The 13251-nt window shown below is 45.4% G+C and overlaps 1 protein-coding gene across 1 annotated transcript in view; it reads left to right on the top strand.

The window, feature by feature from the left end:
- SLC6A13 (solute carrier family 6 member 13) overlaps nucleotides 1–10397 on the top strand; it is a 129323-nt gene extending 118926 nt beyond the window's left edge. Inside the window, exon 15 of the mRNA XM_063929211.1 lies at nucleotides 8253–10397. Within this exon, the coding sequence (XP_063785281.1) occupies nucleotides 8253–8360 (108 nt within the window). The 3' untranslated portion in view covers nucleotides 8361–10397. The remainder of the gene's footprint in view (nucleotides 1–8252) is intronic.
- Nucleotides 10398–13251: the final 2854 nt, after the last annotated feature.

Below are 13251 nucleotides of genomic sequence, written 5' to 3'. Positions count from 1 at the left end.
GCCCTGGGCAGCAATGTAATATACCTATTCTGGCTAAAATATATCACATATAGCCTCTGGGGCTATATGGATGTATTTAACCCCTGCCAGGTTAAAAAAAAAACCGGGAGAAGAAGCCCGCCGAAAAGGGGGCGGGGCCTATTCTCCTCAGCACACAGCGCCATTTTCCTGCCCAGCTCCGCTGCGAGGAAGGCTCCCAGGACTCTCCCCTGCACTGCACTACAGAAACAGGGTAAAAACAGAGAGGGGGGGCACTTATTGGCGATATTTATAATATTTGAGCTGCTATAAAGGGAACACACTTATTAAGGTTGTCCCTATATATATTTATAGCGCTTGGGTGTGTGCTGGCAAACTCTCCCTCTGTCTCCCCAAAGGGCTAGTGGGGTCCTGTCTTCTATCAGAGCATTCCCTGTGTGTCTGCTGTGTGTCGGTACGTGTGTGTCGACATGTATGAGGACGATGTTGGCGTGGAGGCGGAGCAATTGCCTGTAATGGTGATGTCACCCCCTAGGGAGTCGACACCAGAATGGATGGCTTTGTTTATGGAATTACGGGATAGTGTCAGCACGCTACAAAAGTCGGTTGACGACATGAGACAGCCGGCAAACCAGTTAGTACCTGTCCAGGCGTCTCAGACACCGTCAGGGGCTGTAAAACGCCCTTTACCTCAGTCGGTCGACACAGACCCAGACACTGACACTGAATCCAGTGTCGACGGTGAAGAAACAAACGTATTTTCCAGTAGGGCCACACGTTATATGATCACGGCAATGAAGGAGGCTTTGCATATCTCTGATACTGCAAGTACCACAAAAAGGGGTATTATGTGGGGTGTGAAAAAACTACAGATAGTTTTTCCTGAATCAGAGGAACTGAATGAAGTGTGTGATGAAGCGTGGGTTACCCCAGATAGAAAACTGCTAATTTCAAAGAAGTTATTGGCATTATACCCTTTCCCGCCAGAGGTTAGGGCGCGCTGGGAAACACCTCCTAGGGTGGATAAGGCGCTCACACGCTTATCAAAGCAAGTGGCGTTACCGTCTCCTGATACGGCCGCCCTCAAGGATCCAGCTGATAGGAGGCTGGAGAATACATTAAAAAGTATATACACACATACGGGTGTTATACTGAGACCAGCAATCGCCTCAGCCTGGATGTGCAGTGCTGGCGTGGCTTGGTCGGAGTCACTGTCTGAAAATATTGATACCCTGGATAGGGACAGTATTTTACTGACTATAGAGCAGTTAAAGGATGCATTTCTTTATATGCGAGATGCACAGAGAGATATTTGCACTCTGGCATCAAGAGTAAGTGCGATGTCCATATCTGCCAGAAGAAGTTTATGGACGCGCCAGTGGTCAGGTGATGCGGATTCCAAACGACATATGGAAGTATTGCCGTATAAGGGGGAGGAATTATTTGGGGTCGGTCTATCGGATCTGGTGGCCACGGCAACGGCCGGAAAATCCACCTTTTTACCCCAGCTCACCTCCCAGCAGAAAAAGCCGCAGGCTTTTCAGCCGCAGTCCTTTTGTTCCTATAAGAACAAACGAGCAAAAGGACATTCCTATTTGCCCCGAGGCAAAGGAAAGGGTAAGAGACTGCAACAAGCAGCTCCTTCCCAGGAGCAGAAGCCCTCCCCGGCTTCTACAAAGGCGTCAGCATGACGCTGGGACCTTACAAGCAGACTCAGGGGCGGTGGGGGGTCGCCTCAAACATTTCAGCGCACAGTGGGCTCACTCGCAGGTGGACCCCTGGATCCTGCAGGTAGTATCTCAGGGTTACAGGTTGGAATTCGAGAAGTCCCCTCCTCGCCGTTTCCTAAAGTCTGCTTTGCCAACGTCTCCCTCCGACAGGGCGACGGTATTGGAGGCCATTCACAAGCTGTATTCTCAGCAGGTGATAGTCAAGGTACCCCTCCTACAACAGGGACAGGGGTATTACTCCACGCTAAAGGGTACCTCAGGTTCGTGGTCCAAAACTGTCATTATCAGTTTCAGACGCTGCCGTTTGGATTGTCCACGGCACCCCGGGTCTTTACCAAGGTAATGGCCGAAATGATGATCCTTCTTCGAAGAGAAGGCGTCTTAATTATCCCTTACTTGGACGATCTCCTGATAAGGGCAAGATCCAGAGAACAGCTGGAGGTCGGAGTAGCACTAACCCAAGTAGTGCTCCAACAACACGGGTGGATTCTGAATTTTCCAAAATCCCAACTGATCCCGACGACACGTCTGTTGTTCCTAGGGATGATTCTGGACACTGTTCAGAAAAAGGTATTTCTTCCGGAGGAGAAAGCCAGGGAGTTATCCGATCTAGTCAGGAACCTCCTAAAACCAGGAAAAGTATCTGTGCATCAATGCACAAGAGTCCTGGGAAAAATGGTAGCTTCTTACGAAGCGATTCCATTCGGCAGATTCCATGCACAAACTTTTCAGTGGGATCTGCTGGACAAATGGTCCGGATCGCATCTGCAGATGCATCAGCGGATAAAATTGTCCACAAGGACAAGAGTGTCTCTGCTATGGTGGTTGCAGAGTGCTCATCTGTTAGAGGGCCGCAGATTCGGCATACAGAACTCAGTCCTAGTGACCACGGATGCCAGCCTGAGAGGCTGGGGAGCGGTCACACAGGGAAGAAACTTCCAGGGCGTGTGGTCAAGCCTGGAGACGTCTCTTCACATAAATATACTGGAGCTAAGAGCAATCTACAATGCTCTAAGCCTGGCAAAACCTCTGCTTCAGGGTCAGCCGGTGTTGATTCAGTCGGACAACATCACGGCAGTCGCCCACGTAAACAGACAGGGCGGCACAAGAAGCAGGAGGGCAATGGCAGAAGCTGCAAGGATTCTCCGCTGGGCAGAAAATCATGTGTTAGCACTGTCAGCTGTGTTCATCCCGGGAGTGGACAACTGGGAAGCAGACTTCCTCAGCAGACACGATCTGCACCCGGGAGAGTGGGGACTTCATCCAGAAGTCTTCCACATGATTGTGGTCCATTGGGAAAGACCAATGGTGGACATGATGGCGTCCCGCCTCAACAAAAAACTGGACAGGTATTGCGCCAGGTCAAGAGACCCTCAGGCAATAGCTGTAGACGCTCTGGTAACACCATGGGTGTACCAGTCAGTGTATGTGTTTCCTCCTCTGCCTCTCATACCAAAAGTACTGAGAATTATACGGCAAAGGGGAGTAAGAACGATACTCGTGGCTCCGGATTGGCCAAGAAGAACTTGGTACCCGGAACTTCAGGAGATGCTCACGGAAGATCCGTGGCCTCTACCTCTAAGACGGGACCTGCTTCAGCAGGGACCGTGTCTATTCCAAGACTTACCGCGGCTGCGTTTGACGGCATGGCGGTTGAACTCCGAATCCTAAGGGAAAAAGGCATTCCGGAAGAGGTCATCCCTACCCTGGTAAAAGCCAGGAAGGAGGTGACTGCACAACATTATCACCGCATTTGGAGAAAATATGTTGCGTGGTGTGAGGCCAGGAAGGCCCCGACGGAGGAATTTCAACTGGGTCGATTCCTACATTTCCTGCAAACAGGATTGTCTATGGGCCTCAAATTAGGGTCCATTAAGGTTCAAATTTCGGCCCTGTCGATTTTCTTCCAGAAAGAATTGGCTTCAGTTCCTGAAGTCCAGACTTTTGTAAAAGGAGTACTACATATACAGCCCCCGGTTGTGCCCCCAGTGGCACCGTGGGATCTTAATGTAGTTTTGGATTTTCTCAAATCCCATTGGTTTGAGCCACTCAAATCGGTGGATTTGAAATATCTTACATGGAAAGTAACCATGCTACTGGCCCTGGCTTCAGCCAGGAGAGTGTCAGAATTGGCGGCTTTATCGTATAAAAGCCCATATCTGATTTTCCATTCGGACAGGGCAGAACTGCGGACGCGTCCTCACTTTCTGCCTAAGGTGGTTTCAGCGTTTCACCTGAACCAGCCTATTGTGGTGCCTGCGGCTACTAGCGATTTGGAGGATTCCAAGTTGCTGGACGTTGTCAGAGCATTGAAAATATATATTTCAAGGACGGCTGGAGTCAGAAAATCTGACTCGCTGTTTATACTGTATGCACCCAACAAGCTGGGTGCTCCTGCTTCTAAGCAGACGATTGCTCGTTGGATTTGTAGCACAATTCAACTTGCACATTCTGTGTGCAGGCCTGCCACAGCCTAAATCTGTCAAGGCCCATTCCACAAGGAAGGTGGGCTCATCTTGGGCGGCTGCCCGAGGGGTCTCGGCATTACAACTCTGCCGAGCAGCTACGTGGTCAGGGGAGAACACGTTTGTAAAATTCTACAAATTTGATACCCTGGCTAAGGAGGACCTGGAGTTCTCTCATTCGGTGCTGCAGAGTCATCCGCACTCTCCCGCCCGTTTGGGAGCTTTGGTATAATCCCCATGGTCCTGACGGAGTCCCAGCATCCACTAGGACGTCAGAGAAAATAAGATTTTACTTACCGATAAATCTATTTCTCGTAGTCCGTAGTGGATGCTGGGCGCCCATCCCAAGTGCGGATTGTCTGCAATACTTGTCCATAGTTATTGTTACAAAAAAATCGGGTTGTTATTGTTGTGAGCCGTCTGTTCAGAGGCTCCTACGTTTGTCATACTGTTAACTGGGTTCAGATCACATGTTGTACGGTGTGATTGGTGTGGCTGGTATGAGTCTTACCCGGGATTCAAAATCCTTCCTTATTGTGTACGCTCGTCCGGGCACAGTATCCTGAGGCTTGGAGGAGGGTCATAGGGGGAGGAGCCAGTACACACCACCTAGTGGTCAAACTTTTAAATTTTGTGCCCTGTCTCCTGCGGAGCCGCTATTCCCCATGGTCCTGACGGAGTCCCAGCATCCACTACGGACTACGAGAAATAGATTTATCGGTAAGTAAAATCTTATTATTTAATAGATGCAACCAGGAGAGCCTATTGCACTAAGGCACGCCAGTCCAGTCCCTTTCACGTAGAAACCAGTGAAGGGTTGGAAATGTTTGACCTCAAGTAGGAGACAACAGTCACATGACATTTCCGCAGTGCATAAAGGTTATCCCCGTACATTGTTTTTTTGGTTCCAAGTACTGTAAAAAGGTTATACATATATATTCTAGGACTAAGTAATGATTCTAAAATCTAGGAAAATAAGGTTTCCATTCCAAATCACTGGTTCGATGGTCAAAGTTTGCGAAAGTCTGGGAAAAACCGAGTCCTACCCATAAAACAGCAGTACATGTCTTAAGTTTATCTTATAGCCACTTCCACCTTCATGTGACTTTAATGTATTGGTTTGTGCATACAGTATGTTCCTTCAACTTTTTTAAAATATACTGCTTTATGTTTCCGTCAGGACAACACCCACATGGACAAGCAAGATATAAGGGTGCAAAGGGTTCATCAAAACAAAACCACCGTGTCTGTCTAAAACTGACTGAAATATATAAAACTGACTGAGCTAAAATATATCTCATGATCACTATTAAACGCCAAGTTTTGCCACCATTAGATTCAATTCAAGAGCTGGGTTTGTTAGGAAGTCTTCAGGTACTACTAATTCTGCAGATAAATCACGTTCTAATTTTATCATACTGATTTTATCAGGCTTACTATAAACAAAAAACAACAACACAAATGTAGCATTAAATATATAAAAAAGCAAATCTACCTGACATGTGAATTCTTTAAGAACCCAAAGACAGGATATTATTAAATGGAGTTTTAATATGACAAAAAAAGTCACAATTCCTAATTTCCCAAAATAAAACAAGAAGAAAAACACTCACATACTCTTTTGCACAATCTGCTCCTGGGGAAAGCTAGAAGGTATTGACAATTCCGCAGCAATAGGCTGAGCCCCAAGAACTGACTATTTACATTTTTTCTATCTTCTTTCTTATCCACAGCCGGATACCATGGAAAAAATTGTTCTTGGATGATATTAAGTTACAACTGCCCTTTGTTCATTCTATTAAAAAAAACTATTTTCTGTAACCAATAATATATGACATTACGTGGCTGATTCAGAGCCATACGTAAGGTCAATGTTCATATAGTGGAGCGAATTTTTGGATTTGCTGATGCGTGAAAATTTCTAGAAAGACCCACGGTGCATGCATTACACAGAGTGTATGCACAAAGGTGCTGTTTCAATCGAGACAGACGGTAACAGAAAAGTTGTGGATAAGTGATGGGCGGTGACTGGGAGGTGGATATAAATGGTCCATTCACTGGGCATTCAATTCAATTCATTAATTCAAGTGGCTGCATTCACTAACACACAGCCGCAGGCTGTACCAATCGGTATTGCAGTGTCTACAGACCCTGGTAGTGGGTGTCTCAGTCCTCTCCAGTCGGCCACATAGATGTACACAAGGAAAGGAGTTTTATGCTGCATTAGTATAATGTCGCAGATGGTGGACCTGTTATGAAATTCTGCACATATGCATATTCAACATGGTTACATTATATTGATTCCTTGAGGAGATACATTATTTCTATAGCTTCCTTCAGGTGACTAAAAGCAGGCTTCTGAAGCATACTGTATATCAACATACATTTACTTCTAGATCAGTGGTTCCCAAACTTTTTTAATCATGGCCCCCTATAGTGTCAGAATTTTTTCACGGCACCCCTAGGCCAAAAGTTTCTTTTAGAAAACAATAAGTAAATTATACTTATGTGTCATCCCAGTGGCGGAACTAGCGAGCGGTGGGCCCATGTGCGACGAAATGGCTTGGGCCCCCCATCCCATCCAAGTCCACCCCCTCACCCCTGGAGAGGATCTGGTGAGGGGGACCTGCTCAGGGCCAGAGAAATGGATACCTAGCAACAGTGCCGTAACTAGACATTTTAGCACTGTGTGCAAAAAACGGCATCGGAGCCCCACCCCTGCATGCAAAACAGGGGCAGTGCATGCCGTAGGCGCGTGCAAAAATACATAGTGGCGTGGCTTCGTGGGGAAGGGGTGTGGCCACAAAATAATACCAATTCATAAAACGGTGCACAGTAGTCTCCATTATTCAAATTACGCCGCACAGTAGCACCACTACACCAGGTAGAGACTCTTTTACACCTTACAGCGGACAGATTCCTCTTTTACACATTACAGCAGACAGCGTCCCCCTTTTTTACACATAACGGCAGACAGCGTGCCCCTTTTTACACATAACGGCAGACAGCGTGCCCCTTTTTACACATAACGGCAGACAGCGTGCCCTTTTTACACATAGCAGCAGACAGCGTGCCCTTTTTACACATAATGGCAGACAGCGTGCACTTTTTACACATAACGGCAGATAGCGTGCCCTTGTTACACATAGCGGCAGACAGCGTACACTTTTTACAAATAACGGCAGACAGCGAGCCCTTGTTAAACATAGCGGCAGACAGCGTACCCTAATGTGTTCTCGGAAGACAGCCTATAGTGAAGCAGAGGGGCAGCAGCAGCAGCGCCTCAACCAGTAACAAAGCGCTGCTGCGGCTCCCTCCTCCACCTCCCTCCTCCTCCTTCCCCCGTACCACTGCTCCTCTCTCCGGGCAGCTGTGCGCTGCAGGCAGCGGTTGCCCGCAGCGCACAGCGGCATGTAATGAGTCAGTTTGACTCATCACATGCTTTGGGCCCCTGGACAGAGGCGGGCCCCAGTGCAACGCACTGGTTGCACTGGCGGTAGTTACGCCTCTGTGTCATCCTTAGTTTCTTTAGTGTTTTGCGGGACAATATTTGCTTCTGTTTGTTCTCATATTTTATAATTAGCAGCCACAAGCACTGGTTTTGTCTATTACTTTGACCAAAAACAGTTTGAATTGGTCCTGGACCACCAATCCAAGACACCCCTGCTAGTGTCCTGAGGCACCCCAGGGTGCCTAGGCACATAGTTTGGGGACCACTGTTCTAGATGCATACACACAGAGATTTTCTGGAAACAGGGTTAACTAGCAACTTGTTTAGGAGTGATCAAGACCACATTAATATATTATTTTTCTAATGATCCTGATTAGGTTACAATCATGGAACTTACTGTCTTTCTTCAAAGGCATTTACATCATCCAAGCACTTTCTCCTGTTAATAGCTTGGCATGAATGTTTTAGAGGCTTTGGTGAAAAACACAGAAAGAAACAAGAACACACTAGTGTAAAAGTTTAGTTGCCGTAGGTTACGGACAAATAAATAAAGGGTGTTATCACTTTTATGTGGTGCTTACCAGCCCTACCTGACCCAAATGTGACTAAAATCTTTTTATTCTCCAGAGATTCCGTCAGCTCATCTGCCCGGACCCAGACCTGCCTCAGAAGCCTTTACAAGACCAACAGACGCAGCCAACAGCCATACCCCAGCTGGAGGAATCTCTGTGCTAGAACATTGCACAATGTACTCAGCCGCTGGGCACAGTGACATACATACAGTGTGGTGCCGCCATGTGTGTCGTGTTTACATGCATACATGACCTACGTGTGTGCTGGGTGCATACACATGCCAGGCCTGTCTACACAGCTGTGTTTCTCTGGATACTGGTCACATCTTGAGGATATTTGCACAGTCTGGAACTGACTTTGCGAAACGCGCACAGTGTTCTAGAACATTATACATTCTATTCATGAAAACCTTTATTGCACTTCTGCGGCATGTCACAACCCATTTAATAGCTGAGGAACCCTTCACCCGGACTCGTATGGATCTGAGGGGCGACTGGAGTCTCTTCTCTTGTAACATTCCCACCTGCAAATGTTGTTATATATGATACATAAAATATATAATGTAAAAAAAAATGGCACCAGTTGTAACGTAAAAGCAGCACTACCACTTACATAAAAGATTTGATTAAATGCCTCTCCCCCTAGATGGAGAGTAGAGCATGCTGCTGCGTTTCAGCAGTGGGGGTTTGGGAAAGGACATATCACAAGCCACATCTCTTGTGATTGGTCCTCCCTCAAACACTCTCCCCCACAGCTTACATGGTAAAGTAGAAACAAAATTGATTTGCCGGTTCTGTACCGCGACTCTGTGTGCACACAATCAGGACATTTGCAGTGTGACTTGGACTCACGCGCAGTAGAGCAAAAGAATCATTCAGTGCACTGTGCATCATGGTGATAAATCATTCAGTGCACTGTGCATCGTGGTGATAAATCATTCAGTGCACTGTGCATCGTGGTGATAAATCATTCAGTGCACTGTGCATCGTGGTGATAAATCATTCAGTGCACTGTGCATCGTGGTGATAAATAATTCAGTGCACTGTGCATCGTGGTGATAAATCATTCAGTGCACTGTGCATCGTGGTGATAAATCATTCAGTGCACTGTGCATCGTAGTGATAAATCATTCAGTGCCCTGTGCATCGTGGTGATAAATCATTCAGTGCACTGTGCATCGTGGTGATAAATCATTCAGTGCCCTGTGCATCGTGGTGATAAATCATTCAGTGCACTGTGCATCGTGGTGATAAATCATTCAGTGCACTGTGCATCGTGGTGATAAATCATTCAGTGCACTGTGCATCGAGGTGAACAATCATTTAGTGCACTGTGCATCGTGGTGATAAATCATTCAGTGCCCTGTGCATCATGGTGATAAATCATTCAGTGCCTGTGCATCGTGATGATAAATCATTCAGTGCACTGTCCATCGTGGTGAAAAATCATTCAGTGCACTGTGCATCGTGGTGAAAAATCATTCAGTGCCCTGTGCATCGTGGTGAAAAATCATTCAGTGCCCTGTGCATCGTGGTGATAAATCATTCAGTGCACTGTGCATCGTGGTGATAAATCATTCAGTGCACTGTGCATCGTGGTGATAAATCATTCAGTGCCCTGTGCATCGTGGTGATAAATCATTCAGTGCACTGTCCATCGTGGTGAAAAATCATTCAGTGCACTGTGCATCGTGGTGAAAAATCATTCAGTGCCCTGTGCATCGTGGTGAAAAATCATTCAGTGCCCTGTGCATCGTGGTGATAAATCATTCAGTGCACTGTGCATCGTGGTGATAAATCATTCAGTGCACTGTGCATCGTGGTGATAAATCATTCAGTGCACTGTGCATCGTGGTGATAAATCATTCAGTGCACTGTGCATCGTGGTGATAAATCATTCAGTGCACTGTGCATCGTGGTGATAAATCATTCAGTGCACTGTGCATCGTGGTGATAAATGGATCAGTGCACGGAGGCAGCTCAGGATAGTTTGACTTGTGAGGATCATTGGTTGGATAGTCAGAAAAAACTTACAGTATACGGCCAGCATTAGTTACACATTGATTGGACTTAACCTGTTTTCTTTGGTAGCATTACTACATTCTGACACAAAACTGCATCCGCAAAATGTATTTGGTATCCTAGAGTACACAGTGCAGTTCTCCATTATCATGTCATTAAACGTTATTGATTTATGTAATAGGTTCCAGATATGTTTGTGTAGCGTGGCAGAACTCCACCATCCTTATAGAATCACACACTAGATGCCACGGTTTCTGCCTTGTGCGTGTGAATGCAGAGCGCAGTGATCCTGCAGTGCGGCAGAGCATTTTCTCTGCACTCCGGAATTTATATAGTAATACACTAAGGTCTGTCCCATCTCTAGTGTGCATGTACAATGGGAGCTACGGTACCTGCAGTGGGCACTGCCCCTCCAATGGCTCCCACTGCAGCCAGTGACGCCACTGACCCTAGGAATGAGTAAGTATACACCGGTGGGAAAGGTGACCCGGCATATGCCTAGTCCAATATACTAGTATATATATTATAAAACATCTATGTACAAAACAACATTTTCCTCTAATGGACAAAACCATGTGCACTGCAGGGGAGGCAGATGTAACATGTGCAGAGAGAGTTAGATTTGGGTGGGTTATATTGTTTCTGTGCAGGGTACTGATAATGTCAAATATTAACTTAAAACATAAAGCTATACACTATTACCGTGGAGCCGCTATGGCCGCTAGACTAATTACACACTCTACGTACTAAGTACGCTATTTGCGTACTGAGTACCGTATGGATACGCACTTAGCGTATCAGACGCTGTGCCGTGGGCGTGACGCACACACGGCGCGGACGCACACAGAGTGATATACAGTAAACCTTAAGTAATGAAACAATGTAAGGATATGCTTATACTTTAAACCTTAGCAGCCTAGTACTGCAACGATGTAATACCTTTAAAACCTTAAGTAGCGCTGGCGGCATGAAGTACCCGAAGTGCTTACACCTTAACAATGCTTATACACCTTATACCGATTAATACGGTATGAAAGCCCTTTGCAGGAAAGTGAAAACACAACACCAGTTTGTGGTAAACCACTGGGCTCTAACACCGCAGCGGATTATTCAGAGAAAAGGGGTAAACAGATACAAGTTATACACTACAGGCTAACAAGGAAATCTAAACAGAATAATAGAGAATAATTGCTACAGAGAATATACATACGTGGGGAATCGTTCGCAAGCACGTCCTGGACCAGTCCTCAGCTATCAGGTAGAAAGCCTTCAGAGTCTTTGATAGTGACCTGGCCTGCTGCTCGCTCTTTATTCAGTAGCTCAAGACATAATACAATAGACACTGTGTGCTCTTCTTTCATTGGTTAGGGGGTGGGACATGTCCTGCACCGGGGACCATTGGTTAGTTCAAGAAGTGGGCGATGGCTAGGACTTGGGATGTGGAGTTCCCGCCCCATAATCAGTTTAAAACCATCACATTAAACATAAATCCGGTATTATTAATATCTTAATGAGGTAAATTTTAACAATGTTCTTATTCCCACCAGATTAATGTTCACGTGACTCTGAACAATATGAACCCACACATGATATTACTATCTATCTCAATCTTCAAGATATTCATATATCCACATATTCATATATATATATATATATATATATACACACACACACTCCTGCTATTACAATTTGTTAGGAATTATGGATTTATTCATATATATATATATATATATATATATATACATGAATACCTCTATCTCCATGGATTTTGGACTAGGAATGTTAGTATTCTAAATTCCTATCTGTCTGGTTTTGTTGTGGTTAGCTATTGTTTCTGATCTTCCAAACATACTCTGCTCCTGGGCATTGTTCACCCTTGTTTGTCCCTTTCTTTCAGTTGATACAATGGCAACTCAGCACTCATTATTCTGGAGAGAAACCTGGCCCTATTCATAAACAAAGGTGTATGCCCTCTTCATAGAATCTCAAAGCTTAGTGTAAATAAGGCCATTGTATCTCAGTCTGTGGGAAATTTATGTGTGACTGGGTTCCATTCTCGTCCCCTCCCCATTCGTAATATATTTTAAATACAATGTATATCTATTTTCTACTTCTGCACATAACTATACGCAGGAACATGCGATTCTTTCCTAACTAACACCGGAATGTTACCCTTAAAATACCCTACAGCTGGATACTAGACATCACCTACCAACCTTTATCTGATCCTTCCTATCATGCAAAGAGGAATCTCTCCATCCAGGAACTGTTTAAACTAATATTACTCGCTGACATTATCTAAGGGAACTATATCTACAAAATGCACTATTTGGGTTAAATATGCTATGTTCGAGTCGCACGCTACACGCTCACAAACTCCGCCGTAAATACACATATCATGCGCACGAGTCGCTGGAGCGTCTCTTACGCAACTTGCGGGTATGTGTACGCACGGGGGACCGGGTGCACGAGCAGCGTGCATGTGCATGAGGGGTTAGTACAATGGATATGTATAACAATATTTTTCGAATTTGACAGTCGACCCTTTGGCAGTCAACAATAACTGCCACAATCTAAACATTTAAGCAGAAAAATATACAATACATATGAAATACCTATATATGATTGGGTGGAGGGAGAAGAGGAGTAGGCGAGAAATGTATGTCCTAGTGGGATAGTAAAAGCATGTATGTATGAACTTCATGTCTGGGGGGCATGTATCATCGTGCCGTACATGTTCTAGATAAGCTTCGAGGTATTGCGCAGTATACATTAAATCCTTCTTATCCCGTATTAAGGGTCTGTAAATGGGCCAACAAACACTACCGAGCTCTTTTCGGCTTTTTGTTCCAACAAATGGGGTGCACATTAGTTGATGATACATGGAGGGGGGAAAAACATGTGAGTGCTAGTATATGTACCTATATCACCTGTCGACTATATGTGTCACTACCTGAAGATTGTAGAGATGAAGATAAGAAACATGTCACAAATACATTCATATGATAATGTGTGCAATTGTCCTTGGGTGT

This window comes from Pseudophryne corroboree, chromosome 6, assembly GCF_028390025.1.
Source record: "Pseudophryne corroboree isolate aPseCor3 chromosome 6, aPseCor3.hap2, whole genome shotgun sequence".
Taxonomy (NCBI): Eukaryota; Metazoa; Chordata; class Amphibia; order Anura; family Myobatrachidae; genus Pseudophryne; species Pseudophryne corroboree.
Note: the sequence above shows the minus strand (reverse complement) of the source record. Positions and strands in the feature narration are given on the sequence as shown.